The following is a 17895-nucleotide window of genomic DNA, read 5'->3' on the forward strand; positions in this document are numbered from 1 at the left end:
TTGACGGATTAATAGTATGTACACAAATTAGACGTAATGAAGCGATTATGTTCATTTATGTTAATCTTACATAAATGTAAAAGGTTGTTTGACTAAGAAATTATTGTATTACTTGTATTCATTCTTTTTATATATAAACGTTGTAAAAAATATAGGTACATCTGGTTTATATTTGTTTAGCTGAAAGCAACATATGTTATTTTTCAACCGTAAAATTGGAGGTACATTTAACAGTGAACCGGTGTTGATCTTATAACATTATGTCGCAGATGGTTTAACAAGTGCAACACATACATTTTTCACAGGATGTTGTGTTTAATTAAATCGATTAGTTATACGGTATTATGATATACAGTATTGCAGTTTAGTAGAAAATAATGTATATACAAATAAACACTAGCACTAGAGTTAAGTGAAAGAATATAAGTACATAGTGGTTGATGCATAAAGTTGCAAATACTATTGAACAGCACACAATGTCTCTCGTATTTTTGTAATAGCTGAATGTAAAGGTGTATTCATTCAGTAAAGTTGATTAGACAACTCTAAATACTGTTACCGCTATAATGTACATGACGAATTCAAATAGTAATGATACATAGAAAACCTTACATTTGGATGATGCAAAACGTTGAAAATACTATTGCATAGCAATTACTTTCTCTCGCATGTGTGAAGCTGCTGTCTGTAAAAGTATATCCATTCAAACCGTACATATGTAAAGGGGCTATACTTATATACAACTGTTGCGTTCAAAATAAAATTTCGCTATAATCTATATGACGAATACACATAGTTACTAACTATATCAAGTACCTTTTAAACAGTTGTTGATGTAAATCATGGATACAAAGCAGTAATATTTTCAAGAACCTGTTTTTCTTCATAGGAATAATGATAATGCATACGCCGTTTGACACGTATAAACCTCTATTTAATGTTTTAAATTGCAAAAGGTTAACGAAACGCACTAGCCATGAAAAAGGATAAGATATATTTTCACCTAAACGAACAAACAATTTTAATATGTTTACATGAACATTGAATGATATATTAAACAAAAACAGGTAGAATAATAGCCAGTTTAATGTGTTGCTGAATAAATTCGCAATAAGACGTTTTCGAAGAAAAATTAAAAAAAAACATCCACAAATAATGTTTTTGTGAGTACTAAATTTTGGAATGAAGAGATGCCCAAATATAGATGTAACTACCATGATCGACATTAAACATTTATTTGTACCTATTTTTTAAAAACACAGATCAGAAGTTTCACCTCTTGATCGATTTTAATCTGTATTCTAAACCAATACAAATTCGTACTGTTCGAATCAACATGCATGTAAATGTATTTTACATCAAAACTTTTGCAGAGACCTTACACACATATGTCCATATTTACACGGTCGGCACTTAAAATTACACCGATAAGTTGTCATTTACCACGTATGTGGACGTTTGTAATAATTAACGGCCAGTTTAAAAAGTCAAATCAAGCTGTGATTAATTTCCGCTCTAGACAAGAAGATGCAGTGGCAATAAGATTATGTTAGAAATTGTTTGGGGACCTGCACGGGGGGAGGGGGGCGGTTAATCTGCAACTGGTGCTATATATATATATATATATATATATATCATACGGGTAAGAAAATAAACATAAGGATACATTATATATAATTGTTTGAATGAAAAGTAACGGTGATACTTAAATGTATTTATAGTTTTAACACTGTTTCGACAAATACTGAATAAAGTACTATGATCAGATTCATGTACTATGGCAAGCTTGGTGATGTTAAGGCACACCATTGTGTCAAATAAATATTTTTTTAAAGATATTTTGTACAGTAGAAAGCTATGGTAATAGAAGCATTTCCGATTTTAACAGAGTAACTAGCACAATAATACTTAAAAAAACCAGCTCCAACGGTAAAGTAGGACATATCAATAGAATACGAATTAAAACAAAAATACGCATGTGTCAATTTGCTTTCGCTTCATTTCCATGGATTGTCTCGTTGGCAGTTATACAACATCGCCTTTTTTAGGTTACTTTTTAAATTTTTCTGTTTCTAATTTTCAAATACGAAAAATAAGTTCACAAAGGGTTCACAACATTTTAAGGTTAAACGTATGGCAAACATGTGTGTGTGTGTGTGCATATAATTAGCATACGTCCTTGCATTTTATAGTTAATATAAATAAATAAACTATTTTTATTAAAAAACAAGCAACATATATAGGCGAATAATTTATTAGTTCCTCAACAAAACAACAACATAAATAAAGAATCAGGAGAGGATTAAACCTTTTATTACTTTTTTTATTATTATTTATTCGAGAGATGTAATATTTTAACTTCAAATAAATATACAATTAATCTAAAATGCATTAATCAAGCAGAAGGGGAGTAACTCGTGGTATCATACCGGCATACTGAACGGAACTAAACATGGTTTGACAATTTTGAACGTTAATTTTAAGATTTGATCTGTTTTGGTCTGACACGGTCTTAGCGGGTCTAAACAGCTCGCTAGAAGATTCAGTCTTGATACTCTTGACATACCTTAACGGGCTGATTTACCTGATGAGACTATCGATCCGAACGACGCCTTAACGGTCTTAAAAATCTGAACGTTTTTATCTAGCAGTAAATCCAGTCAATTAAGATATGAACAGACCAAAATGACCGTTTCAGACTGACAAATATTATTTTATTCATATGTTTATAGTCACTTTTGATGAGTTTGAAAATATTCTTATTTCATTTTTACCAGTCATAACCATGAAGATAGAAAAAATGATAACGGTAAAACAGCATTTGGTGCCGTAGGTTGTCAGAATTGTGTTTGTATATCAAGCTGTGTTGTACGTTTCAACAATTATTTTTATATTAGAAATACAGAAATTAGATTTATTTTATTTTTCTCACAGCGATCCATAGACATAGTAATTCCTCCGTAATCATAAAGGATGTCATCACATCTAGTGAATCAATCATATGTAAGGATGCTATTGATTTTAAAGTAAAGTTTAAAATAAAAGTCTGAATAAGATTGTTTCGTTCTTTAATGCAGACGCCTTGGCATTTTTAGTATGTTTCAAAGATACTGAGTTAAAAGTTTAAAATATTACCTGAAATTATAACACGTATTGTCTACACTGGAAATATTGTAAACATGCCTTTTTTGATAATAACCGTTATTGTATGTTACACGTTAGTACTTGATCATGTTGATAAAGCTGTTAAGAATAGGTGTGTTACCTGAAATCGCTAGTTAGCAATTACTACTGATGGATTATTAATTAAAATATCATTAACTGTACACACTGATAATTGAATTTCAGCAGAGTTGTAAATGTAACATTATTAACCGGTTGCAAGGTCCCTCGGACTTGCACATGTCTAATCAAGAAAGATCAATATCATGCTCAAATATAAACTAACTTGTTAACTGAAATACATTGATCATAACACATGAACTTGACATTCGTCAACTGTTTGCGGATATGTGTAGAGAAGAATCTATTTCAAATTCTAATCCTATTTACCCCTTGTAGATTTGTATTAGCTTTACTAACCACTTAATGGTTATGTATATGAGTGGATGATATAAATTAAAGAGAAATGTCGCCCTCTTTTTGTTCATGTTAATAATCAATGACACATTTTGATATTACATTAACGCAACAACTGGTCCTTACAAACTCCCATTTTTTGTTTTCTTTTCAAACCATTAAAGCATTCTAGAAACTTGTAAAGTGTATCTCTAGAGTGTTTACAGCAAAACACAGTTTATAAACGTAGTAATGCTTATGAGCCATTTTACGATGTAAGGTAATTACAACACCCTGAATATTTCAAATTAGTTATCATCAAAAGGGTTAATATTGGGTTCATTGAGTAAACCAAATAATAGTTAACAAAGGTACCAGGATTATAATTTAGTACGCAAATAAACAAGATGCTTTGTTCCTCATTCTCAGATTGTTTAAGAAATTGAATTTAAATTTAACAATCCTCTAACATTATATTGCGCAAAAGTCATAACACCTCATATTTATTGAGAGTCGTTTAAAAAATGCTATATATATTTTTTCTTATATTGGCATAAACATCCATGACACTAAAGCTACTAGCTATTAAAGATCAATCAAAGAAATAATCCATTCATTAGAAATAACCCGTATAAACCAGTGGTTATTACAGGATAATTTTAACAGCATTTGAAAATCACCCTTGACTATAATTTGAAATCAAGTTAGTTTTTTTAAAGGTGCACTGCATTACATCATAGACAATATGCTGACCAATAGATATTTCACTTTGTAACCGACTTTTGTATTTTGTTCCAATCAAGTTGGATCACTAAGTGCAAATTACTCTACTTTGTCCGTTAATAAAATGCAAGAAATACGGTTTATATAACTCCAAGTAAAATAATACCAATGCATCAAGTGCACTAGTATTATCAAATTAAAGTGTTTAATCAGCGGTATACTACTCTTGCCTTTATTTGAATATATTCCTTTCTAATATCAAAAGCCGTTACAAACCCGAACTATTCTTATACAAAGTAGATGAAATGAAGCGAAAGTTTAACTTGTACATAATTTCCAAAGCATTTGTATTAAATCGATTATGCATTTGTTTATTGAGCAGATAACGAATGTGATCTTCGTTTATGAAATACAATCTATCAAATTGTTTCACAGTTTGAAAAAGAACAAGAGACCAGATGACACGGTTTAATATGATTTAATTACATAGCCTCCACTTATATGACTTATCTCAATTATCGATGCGTATAGCTAAATCATATATCTATTTCCATGAAAATCATGACCTTTTTCATGATAACATATTTTTAGTTATTAATGCTTTGGTATTATAACCGATAGTTTATATTCAAAGCCGTATTAAGTCTGCTTCACTAACAACATATTATGTTTTGTTTCAAACGAAGCAGAATGATTGCAAAATATTTTTTAAAAAACAAATCGGTAGTGCAAAAAAACTCTTTTGAAATAATTTAATCTAATTTGTCAGACATTTTTAGTTTTCTTGTCACGAACAACGTATATGCTATTTAACTTAGAATTTAGAAAATTAAAATAAACATATCTGCTGCATATACATATCTTCGTCTGTTTATCGAAATTTTATTGTTATTAAAAATGATAGACGGACTACTTATGATACGCATGCACCTTTTCACATTGACAAGTTCCAAAGTCACATGTCGAAGTATTATAAGAAGGTGCACACTCGTATACCATTAATCAATTGATAGTTGTCCCTCGTATATGATAAAACTGCACATGTACATCTTATTCAGCCAATGGTTTGTACATGGATGTGCTTTTACATCATAACTGCTCCAACAGAGCTATGAGAAAGAAACATTGAAATCGAGCATCTGTTGGATAGCTTTTTACTTTAAATGACGTATGTTTTACGGTTTACAGATACGAACTGTCTTTATTTCTAAATCACATGTAACATTAGTTCGCTTTTTATATCTAAGATACCAGGATAGTCGTCTTAAATGTGTAATTTGATAGAAATATCTAATTCCATATTGTAACATTTGCACTGACAGTTCACCTTCATGTTAGGTATTGCATGTAAAAAGAATACGCTTGGCTGCTTTTTGAAATAGTCATGCACTATTTATGGTTTATATGTGTTACAATGATGTGCACTCTTTATCTATGAAAACATCGGTGAAATGCTGTTTCAATTACTTATGTTTCTGTAAATACAGAGTGTTTTGTTAATACACAGTCATTTTATACTTCCGTTTTAATGATTGGTTGTTGAGTTTATTCTTCAATCGGGATCACGACATTGTATTTTACGATGATATATGTGATATAAGTCATAAACAGCGAAACATGATTTAAATTTGTATGCAATTTAGAATGGTAAGAAGGAATGTGTCAAAGAGGCAACAATCCAACCATAGAGCAGACAACGGCCGAATGCCACCAATGGGTCTTCAATGCAGCAAGCAGCTCCCGCACTCGTAGGCGTCCTTCAGTCCTTCCACTTATACCTTTGATAACTATTTACACCACTGGGTCGATGTCACTTCTGGTGAAAGATTCGTCCCCGGGGGTATCACCAGCCCAGTAATCAGCACTTCGGTGTTAACATGAGTATCAATTATATGGTCATTTTGATGAATTTCCTGTTATAAAACTTTCAATTTTTCGAAACAGTTTGTAGTGAATGTCATTAACGATTCAGAATAGAAGGCATAATTATGTGCATGTGCATAATGTTTCATAATACATCAAATTATAAAAATTATGAATGGTGCAGTATTGACGTTATATAAAAGTGAATTTTGAGATAATTAGGCAACATTAGCTCAGTAATTCACTGGATACAAACGCAATAATTATTACAATGTAGACATGTATAGCTGACTAATTTGATGTGTAAAGTTAATGTTCGGTGTGTGCTTATGTAAAAAGTCAAATCACAAAAAATACTGAACTCAGAGGAAAGTCCAGTCGGAAAGTCCATAATCACATGGCAAAATCAAACGACAAAAAACATAAAAAACGAATATTCCTGACTTGGAAAGGACATTTTCAAATGTAAAAAATGGTGGATTAAACCTGGTTTTATAGCGCTAAACCTCTCACTTTGTTGACAGTCTCATCAAATTCATAGCGTTTAAACTTATGATAAGTTAAACATTAGTAGACTTCCGTGCTGTTTCGACATTCAGCATTTATGACGTAGTAAAACGGTTTCCCGATATACACCAGTATGTATTATTTATCAAATTGTTTTACTGAAATTTGTTATCAAATCCAATACACTGAGGAAAACAACATTTGATTTGGAGTTATAGAAATATGTTTAGTCGTATTCAGAACTATTCTGGTGCTTGTACTATGTATACAAAGTAAAATGAAAATCATGCTTGAGAAGTTAGCATATGTCTTTCAATTGCATAACATTATTATACTGAAACTAAACTTCCAATAGAAATATGATATGAATTTTCATTTGACGATAGCTTAATGATTATTGTCATTTCATACCATTACCATTTCGTACCTTGACCATTTTGTACCTTTACCATTTCGTACTTCATGGAATATGTCGGTGGTAGTTATCTGTGATCAAAACAAAAAGATGATATAACCATACGATAGTTCATAGGTATGTTGCTCTTTCTTTGGTTTAAAGATATAAGATTCGTGATTAATTGTGTATATGATTTACCAACATCAATTAATTTCTCCAATGTGTGCTGATAACTGTTATCAATTAATCATGATGTGATAACCGTTATCAATTAATCATGATGTAATAATCTGTTTCCGTTTTTATCAATTACTATTTCGTACTTTTGAACTATTAATAATTATTGAACAAACAAAAGCCATTAAGACAATTATATAGTATCATTAAACAGTTTTTGTAATGAATATATCAATTAAAACTCATTAAAACATAAACTCATACAACATACAACACAGCTCTAAGTAGGTTTTGCTTTAATATAAAAAAAATATACATAACACATGAATAGTCCCATATGAACAATATCAGTAATAAACGATGAGAATTGCACGCATAGCATGCAAAAGAACATTTATCTGCAAAATTTGATTCAATGTATTCAATGAAAGCATTTAAGTGTATTTAAATGATTTAGACATAAGAAGATGTGGTGTGAGTGCCAATGAGACAACTCTCCATCCAAATAACAATTTATAAAAGTAAACCAGTATAGGTCATTGTACAGCCTTCAACACGGAGCCTTGGCTCACACCGAACAACAAGCTATAAAGGGCCCTAAAATGACTTGTGTAAAACCATTCGAACGGAATGTGTCTATTTAAAGTTTTTTAGTTCATGTTTGCTAGTAAGATAGATTACTCTGATCAAAACTAAAACAAAATAATACATGAGAGTTACATTGTCCATATGCTTGAAATATGAGAGGTACTGTTCTTATCCATGCAAAGAAGGTACCTTACCCTGATGTAAGACGGTTTCGTTGTGTTAGTGCAAAAGTGTCATGCAACAAGTTTAAGTGACCAAGAATAAAAGTATAAAATTAAAACACTCATGATGATAATGTTGCTTACGAACATTCTTATCGTTAAGATGAGTTTATATTCCCTGTTGGTATTGACATTTCTAAGATTTGTCAAATTACATAAAATTGACGGAATCGCACCATTCATCTTACTTTGATATTCTTTACACCTATCTTGATCTATTTGTACTAATAATGGTAAAGATTTTACTCTTATAATCCGTATTTTATTAGATATTTATAGTATTTAAAGACGAGATTGTCTACAACAAGTAATTATCTGCGCGGATAAAACCCCAAGAGTGAACAAAGAATATTAAACTCTGTAAATATAACAGAAATGCAGCGTAATTATAATGAGTAAATTATTTCATTTTTACACCCGATACAGTACGGAATGTGTTTATGCATATATAATTATATCACTGCAATATCCCTTTAAAAAAGGTAACAATAATGACTTTTCTAAAACACAGATATTTATTTAATTGTTATCATAAACGCATTCAACTTTCTTAGACGATTTTTTTACATCTGGTGTCTCCTTCTTTGATAAATCCATTATAATACAATGCAATGTTATTATAAATACACAGTGATGTCTCAAATTGATGTCGATGAATGCTTCTTATATTTAAACGTTTTCACTTTTATACTGTTGAGTTAAAAAAAAAGTAGTTAAATAGAAAATACATGTTTAACTTCTTTAAAGCGACATTTGAAATATGATTACTCAATAGATGTTTTAGTGTTTAATTAGATCAAAGCAACTGTCCCTTAGATATATGATACTATGTTAATCATACAATTCAATTATCTAACAGTTTACCGGAAGTTGCCAATTTACAGCTTTATGTTTATACTGTATAATGAGCTTACATAATAGCGCGTAATTGATTGTTTCAAATCTTCAGGTTATATTACAAGTCCTTTAAAATATCACGTAGTTTGGATAATTTAAGAGATCGATTTGTCTGATGAACTTCAAACCAAAAAGATTTTTTAATAACATGTACTGTTTGAAACCTATATCAAGGATTTATATACGATTGTGTTGAGTATAATACTTGATAAACATATTTGGATTAACCATGACAAACAACATAATTAACTGGAGTATAATATTAAATAAAACTACTGAGAGCAGCATAGAAATGACAGATGAAACGGTAAGATTATAAATGTTCTAGGAAATAATAAAATATTTTATCACTAGGTAAAATATTTATATCTTTGCAAATAATGACCTATTTTATCCCTAGGTGAGATAAGATATGTTATAGCAAATTATAAAATGGTTCAAAGTAAAGGCGACGGTCATAGTAGCTTGTCGATGTTCAAATTCAGCATGTACATGTATAAGGATAATATATGAAGGTAATAAACAAACACTTGGAGTGCATATTGGAATCGAAAATGAGCAAGGCTTGATGCAATGATGGGATACGGGTCTCCTGCGATGCATACAGGAATTGACTACCATGCGAATCTACAATTAGTTGATTTTGAAACGCACTCAATCCGAAAAAAAACTTCAGATTAAAGTGCACATGTGTCTTCTGTAATTTTAAATTTGTTGTCTTGCCAGTTTACAACTGATTTATTTTGTCGTGTAGTTTAGAATAATTGTAACAAGCCATGCTTTTAACAAGCTTTCAAAATATTCATGAAATTATCAACAACATAAAAAAAATACATTTTGTAGTGTTTATGAAATATGTATTAACAAAAATAATGGTACACGTCCGACGCGATAGCTATAGATACTACTTGATTAACGAACGCTCTAATTCACTGTAATTGCTATTGTACAATATTAACATATTTTACTTGCGTTAATATTATTATACAGCGAATTGGTGTATAAATGTGTTAAATATAACATTAAGTACGATTAAAAGAGTTCTTGGATATTAATCAGAAAATGAATTCCATAAACTTGTTGGGATGTAGAAAAACTACTCATCATATACAAAAAAATATATAGCTAGGTGTATGTTCTTTTCATGGTCATTCCACTTATATTAATGATGTACGTCTCTATTTCACATAGGTTGAGAAGTGTAGAATTTATACAAAAGTTATAACCTGTTTACAATTAATCAAGCATATACTTGATACAGTTTATTATTTCTATTTATAGGAATTCAATTTTATTGAAGGAAAATCTAAAACCATAATTTTCTTCATAACTTCATGTAGGTTGAAATCATTTTCACAACTAACAAACACATTAAATGTCTCTTGAATGTATTTACTTACTAGTAAACATACAGTTACAGTTACGCAGTATACCTTTTACACGGTAGACGGTTCTTGAAGGAACAGCTTACTCTTTAGAAATATGTTAGGTTTATAACACTTGAACTAAAACAGTTAGACTTTTTTTCAGAATTGGGTTTGTGTTTGTGTTTTTGGTGTGTTTCGTTTTGTTTCGGTTTTTTTTTTGGGGGGGGGGGGGGATTTTTCATAGAAACGGGAACACCTGCAGCTTTATATACTGTTTTTTTTTTTTTTTTTTACTTGTTACAACCGTTACTCCTTGCATTGACTTAAACATTTTTTTTATGGATCCTGGATCTGCAATCTTAATCGATTAGTCTTTTGTGAACGAAATGAGCGTCTGCCGAAAAAATAAAATTTGACTTTTAGTATCAATGATTTGCTTATTTGCTTACTATTTTTTTTAAATCTATCATTCAAAATGCTAAGTGATTTTTTCTTTGGACGTTTGAAATACTATTTGTAAATTGTTTTTGTTCGTCTCCGTTTCCACTTTAAGGATGTACCACAGTGGGAAAAAATGCATAGTATCTATTTAGTGACTCAGTAACAGCACTTTTAAAATTATCTAGATATGAAAGATGATTCTCTGTGCCTTTTATATAATAGAAATATATTGACATGTGAAGCATTACATATCTTTTATTGCAGGGTCTGAAATGGGTATCCTTGTTTATTCTCCTTGGAATTATATTTCTAAATATCTTGGTGGTAGTGCTTTTAGTATCCAGAAAACCAAAATCAAGAATGAGAATTTTTGTTGCCAACTTGGCAATTGCAGGTAACAATATTAAGGAAATGCATATCTAAATGGAATCAAATGAAGAAAAGAACAATCAATACGCCAACGTAATATTTGTTATACTTTTGTTCACATTGATAAGTCCATTTGAGTCTGGCAAATCTCAATCAGTAATATGAATTGCTTTCTGTTGCAAACCTTTCTACATGACCAAAATGCGAAAGAATATTTCAGACATATATTTAAAATGTCACCACAAATGTAAACAAAACATCTCTGTTCATTTGTAAGATATTGATCTACATTTTTGCAAATATTAAACTGCCGAAACTCGCTAATCCTTGTACCTCACCTTCTAAGCCATACTACTATTCTTTAATATGCTACAAAAAGCAGAAAAAACTGCACGTTATGAAAACAGATTGAAAATCGGATTAAAAGACTCATTCATAAGAACAATTATTTACGGTTTTGGTTTTTGTGTTGTTTTTTGTTTTTTTTTTTTTTGGTTCGAATGTCATGAAACTAATGAAACCTTTGTAGACAATACACCTGTTTTGCGTTTTTCCTAATGTCAATAGTTCTATTTTCAGATCTTTGCGTGGGAATGTTATTTGTACTGCCTGAAACTCTGTTCAATTGGTTTGATGTCTCATGGAATCCATACGCGTGTTATATTCTTTACGTGTATTTCTCAATGGTTCCATTTTATGTGTCAACATATGCAATCGTAGTTTTATCAATTGACCGTGCATATGTTATTTTAAAACCCTTTGCGTCTGCATCTAAAGGGAAAATATACCGATATGGAATGGCAATGTCCTCATGGATGATTGGATGTATCCTTGCAATTCCTTATGGGGTCTTTGGTACATATAGCGAAGAGGAAGTTTACTGCTTACATGAGGCTCCAAGCTTAGTAAGTAATTTGTTAAAGAGACAGATGATTACAATTGATAAAAAAAACACAAGCCAAAACAAATACAACACCATTGACAAAAATTATTGTTTGTTGCACACCAGTTGAACCAATGTTACACATGTTCGGGTAGATTTAGAAAATAAAAGAAAAAAAAATCATTATTATATTCAATTAATCATCTCAGATACCATATATATAACAAGTAGAGAGATAAACAGAAAAATGTAAAATAACATCTCAAAAGCTTGGTCTCCGAGTATTAAACCAGGATACTGGCGTATGCAATGTTTGATATAGTGCTACTAATTAACAATCTATAAATTGCATCCAAAATATATGTGATGAAATGTATTTAATGGTATTGCCAGTGTTTTTGGTTTTGTGGCCATTGACATTTTATTCGGTGCAAAAATATTTGATTTGTGTAACAAATCATATTGATAAAAAAAAACACAAATGCTACATTTAAACATAAATTTATCAAAATCTATCCGTACATTTGCAGATAGAAAAAAAAAGTAGGAGTCGTTTTTTTTTTATTTGAAAAGTATATTGGTACTTGCATATTTTATGACTATCAAATAATTGTATCGTATTTGACAATAAAAATGCTATGTGTCTTATAGTTGTGTGTGTATAACCCTTGGTTGTTGTTCATTAATGTTACCAGATGCCTTTCGAACTATAGCTATACGTATTTTAACTTTTCTTAGATATCTAACCTGTACATTGTAGATTATGTTCTCAAATTTCCATTCCAAACTTTATGTTTTAACTCAATAGAAATATAACTTTGTTGCACAATTTGAAGATCAAATTTTGTAAGGACTAGCATGTATGCCATGTGTCTGTAATTAATCAGTAACATGTACGCTATAACTAATTCAAGTTTGGTAGTTAAGACTTGTGTGATAAATACATTTAATCTGCTGTAAACGAGAACGTGATTTCCTATGAAATTATCCTACATCGATTTTCAATATTTTCGATTGTTACCTTATCAGTCTGTTACTAAAGATTGAATGTCAAAAAATTGTTACTTTACACAATGATGTTTTCATTAATTGTAGGTGATGTTATACTTGGATCTGTGTACTATAATCATAATTCCATTGATGATAATAAGTGTGTGCTACATAATTATCATCATCAAACTTTGTGAACGAAAAAGATTTGAAATTATTCTAAATAAAGATTCAGGTAAATATAAGTCACAAAACCACAATTGAAATTCTATAAACCATTTTCTGTTTTTTTTTTTTTTTTTTTTTTTCTCATTTTAAAGGTCGAACGGCTGCCTACAATTGAGTCTATATGTATTCTTTGATACGAGTTGTGTAACTCTTCGTAATAAATTGTTTAATTCTTAACATTTTAATCGTGAAGAAACATAGATGAGTAAATATATTATGGACTGAATAACGAAAAACAGCATAGAATTATCACATCGCAGTGGAATTTAGAACCATACTCTTGTAGTAATTTATTAATTTGTCAGGAAAAAAATGATTGACAATGTAAACCTAAAAGCTGTGTGCCTGAGGGGTGTGTATAATACGAACCCCCACAAATGTATGCATGCTTTATTTACCCACAAAAAACGTACATACAAAATGATAACATATGAAAGATGTATAACTTCGATAAAACTTGATCAGTTTATAACAAAATCTCCTAATTATTCATACTTACATTATTTAACTCTAAAGAGTGTTTGGTTTTGTTTAATTGATACGGATATACAATAGTACTGTTAGTACTGTTACTTAACATGCTTTCTGTTGTGTATATTTCTTCCCTTATTACAGATGATGATTGTGATATAGATGTTAAACATCAAGCTACAACAAAGGCCAAGGTCAGAACTATCAAACTAGTGTGTGTTGTCTTTTTCGGTAAGAATGTTTCTTATTTGCAGTTTTCTTCTTATTCATTTGTTTTGGTGGAAATACTAAAATGTGTGTTAATACTAATAAGACAACTCACAATGCAGAACAATTTAAGAGTTTTAGATTCAAATACGGCCTTCAACACAGAGCCTTGGCTCAAATCAAAATACAAGCTATAAAGGGCCAACACAAATTGCAAGTGTAAAACAATCCAAACAGCAAAACCAACAGTCTTATCTACGAAAAAACGACGAGAAACGAAAACCACTTATAAACCACACAATCAAACGACAACCACTAAGCAACAGGCACCTGACTAAGGAGAGGTCCTGAAAAATACAGCCGGTTTCATCATTTTATCAAGCACCAAACTATAAATTAATCTGAGACAATATTGTAATATTACAACATAAAATGACACACTGTAAGACATCAATTGAAATGGCTTGACTCAAAAAAACATATTTGTTAAACAGATATATCATGTTTTGAAGAGGTATTTGCCAGAAAAGAAACGGTTAAAGCACTGTGGAATTTTACAAGCCGATAAGCCTATCATTGTCCGATGGAATCTTGCATGTACTTTAACACATTAGTGCTGTCTTATTCGAATATTTTTGGCGGAAAGAGGAACCCTACGGTTTAAAAAAAAGTCAAATATCACGACATACAGGGAAATTTGAGGTATATCTGTTACAGTGAATTTGTATGTAACCATACATCCAATATATACAAAAAAATTCCCTGACAAGTTTTCTTTCATTTTTCAGCTTATATTATTTGTTGGTCCCCAATTACAATTGCAGCCATTATGATTCATCATAATCTCGCACAATATGGATTGTGGTTTGTTGTACTTTATATGCTTGCGCCGTTAAACAGCCTGGTAAATCCACTGGTGTTTCTGATTTTCAACCAGAAAATGTTTCGCCATAAAAAGAAAAAGGGTTTTAGCAGAACTACGTTTGATGCAGAAACTCAGAGAGTAACATTGTGCAGCTAGATGTACACTGATTATAATCAGATGCATCATGTGTGCATGCTTAATTTGTTGCAGTTTATAGGGAAATTGTGGTTTCACCGTTATTTACAGCTTTTGTATTGCAATTGAATTAAAATTTTTACTTATGAAACTATTTGTATAATATTAAAATGAAGATTTATAAATACATGTGTTTATAATCAAGTATGCAACCCACTGTACCTCAAACTCAGGTATGTCGATCAAATCCCTTACATGCATATGAAAATGTGATCTATGTAAAATTTCTTCACGTTTTCGATCGCCTATCTTGTGAGATTATTTGACATAATTATTTCAATTTTAATGCTTTTGCAATTGTCTACAATGGGTGTCGAATACGAATAACAACTACAGTATTTCCATTATGTGGAGGCATTAAAGTAGCAACATTGTGTCAATCAAATTTACCAGAAAAAGACTGTAAATTCTTTGCGAAGTAAAACTATTAACGTTAACACATCGATGATATACCCCAGGTGTTTTCGAGTGGCTCATGTTGCTCAGTCTTTTATTTCAAGTTTTGTGTTTTGTGTACTGTTGTTTGTATTTTATTCTTCTTCTATTTTTTGGCCATAGAGCTGGCAGCGTATTTTCGATATATAGTAGAGTTTAGACCAATACTATATCTTTATCATATATTAATGATTAAATGGATAACACTCTTTATTAAATGGAACACATTTACACTTATTTTACTGTGAAAGCCGTGTTCAAGTATCTTGTTTTTTAAATATAAGCCAGAGGAAAATCTGTCGCATCTAAATTAATTACAGGGTATGTGTTGCAGCAATGACTGTTTTGCTTGTTTTGCTATTGTGGGTGTGTATTTATATAAGACAACACTTCGTAGAACGCTTTGACAAAACCAAAACAAGAAACATAATAGTGAAACTTTAGGAAACCTGAAGTGGCTCTGAAACCAATATATATATGGTCACATATATAAGTTAACTGCAAGTAAAACGAAAAGAAGGTGTTCACTAAAATTCAACAAACGTTATAGATGCGTACTGGTTAATAGTATTTGCACTTACTCCGAAATGGTGTGTACATAATAGTATATTAGTCTTAAGCATAATCCAGTTGCGAATCGAACAAACTCGCTTCTGGAAACAACCAAGATGGTTTTTCGTACAGGCTGAAGAAAATCAAATCAAACAATCCTGTTCAACTTAAATGCATGTCATCTGCATGATGTACACCATAGTATCAATTTAACATTGTAATGAAAACCTATATGTCATGATTAAAAAGCCAGAAATTAGTATGTATGCTTAAATGAAAAAAAAAACAACCACAAATATCAGTCATTTTTACACATGTGTTACACTACAATGAAATCGAATTTTTTAATAAACAACCTTAATGAAACGAAATTTGAATTTTGAAATAAAACAAACACTCAAAAAAAAATATATTTAAAGGAAAACAGTCATCAATAATAAATCAATAACGAAAACGAAATCGAAAGCAAACACTTTTTAGTTGTATAATAGCAACTCCAAACAAACTTTTACGTCAAAGGGAGATCTTATTGTTTCAATACCACTCGTCTGTTATTCCTGTGTCTGTTGTGACGTGTTGGATGTTAATGAACGTAATATATGTATTGCTGGCAGTGAATAAGTCGGAGATTTCGTTACCACAACTTATTTGAAGTCTTTATTAGAATCTTTCATGTATATAAAGATTTGGTAGTGCACTTATTGCAAACGTGGAAGCATATTACTTTAACGGAAATGGTGTTTATCGTGCTCGGTTATTATGATTCTTGTTAACGTGTCAATCATTGGAATAATGTGTTTCAAGAAGGTTATCTGTTTAACACGGTATTTAAATCTGTGAATACTGCTTCCACTGGTACAGCATGTGGATAGTGTAAACATTAAAAAAACGTATATGGTGTAATAGTGTATGGTATATAGTACAGTATTATCGTGATATGGTGTAGGGTGTAAGAGGAATTGTGTAACGGTGTATGGTGAATGATGTGATTATGTAACGTGTATATAAAGTGTGGTTATCAAATTTTTAAACTATGCAAAATATTGAAAAGACCTGATTATAATTTGTTTACAGTAATCTACAATATTGTGTCCAGAATTCTATTTTTTTTTCTTTAAATAAACTTGCATTCTTGATAATTTCGGATGGTGTAGATAAAACGTGTTCAAAGATAATGGTACAAAGGTGCAACGTGTAAGGTGTAACTGCACAGAGTGTATGGTGTGATGGTTCTTGTGAATTGTATATGGTGTTAATGGGACGTTTACAACATCCACGGACTGTATCATTAATAATTTTGTCATTAGTAAATCAAAGCCAACTATATATAATTGTTGTATACATATGCTTTTCCAGGCCTCTACAATCTATCAATACCATACCATCTACGCCCGGTAATTACAGTTTCTATTGTCGTTATGGAAACATACTTTTGACGTCACTTTGTTTCGTTGTAATGCCAAAACAATAACATCATTTCGTAGAATTTTCGTTTTATGAAAGTTTACTATGAAAAATAAATTGAAATGGACTGATTTGTTAATTTCCTGTAACATAGAGATAAATATAGTGTATCTGAATTTTGACCTACTTAAACTGAGGGTTTTGATGTCAAAAATTGAGAATATCTGGTAGTATCTAGTCAATTAAGTTAGTCGTAGTTCGGAACAGCCATTTTCGTGTATTACTGTGTTTGCGTTAAAAGTAGATTTATTGTGATTATACAGGTTGGCGATAACAGGTCGTCATATAATAATAATACATTAATCTAAAGAGGTTGAAAATCAAATCAAATGCGGAATAAAAACAATTGAAAACAAAAATATCTATTTTTGACAAAGTATAATCAGCTTTCAATTCTCGTTACACTTTCTTTTCGTATATACATATAGATATATGAAGGTGTGGTAGAATGCCAATGAGACAACTCGCTATTCAAGTCACAATAAAATGAAGAAGGT

General features: G+C 30.6%; 1 protein-coding gene across 1 annotated transcript; it reads left to right on the forward strand.

Annotated features, from left to right (window-relative positions):
- The first annotated feature begins 8986 nt into the window (after positions 1–8986).
- Positions 8987–15072, forward strand: LOC143058249 (cardioacceleratory peptide receptor-like). The gene is made up of 6 exons (XM_076231718.1): positions 8987–9238; positions 11004–11133; positions 11688–12013; positions 13087–13216; positions 13825–13911; positions 14676–15072. Exons 1-6 carry the CDS (start codon positions 9161–9163, stop codon positions 14906–14908), a joined length of 984 nt encoding a protein of 327 aa, XP_076087833.1. The 5' UTR covers positions 8987–9160; the 3' UTR covers positions 14909–15072.
- Positions 15073–17895: the final 2823 nt, after the last annotated feature.

This window comes from Mytilus galloprovincialis, chromosome 14 (assembly GCF_965363235.1).
Source record: "Mytilus galloprovincialis chromosome 14, xbMytGall1.hap1.1, whole genome shotgun sequence".
Taxonomy (NCBI): domain Eukaryota; kingdom Metazoa; phylum Mollusca; class Bivalvia; order Mytilida; family Mytilidae; genus Mytilus; species Mytilus galloprovincialis.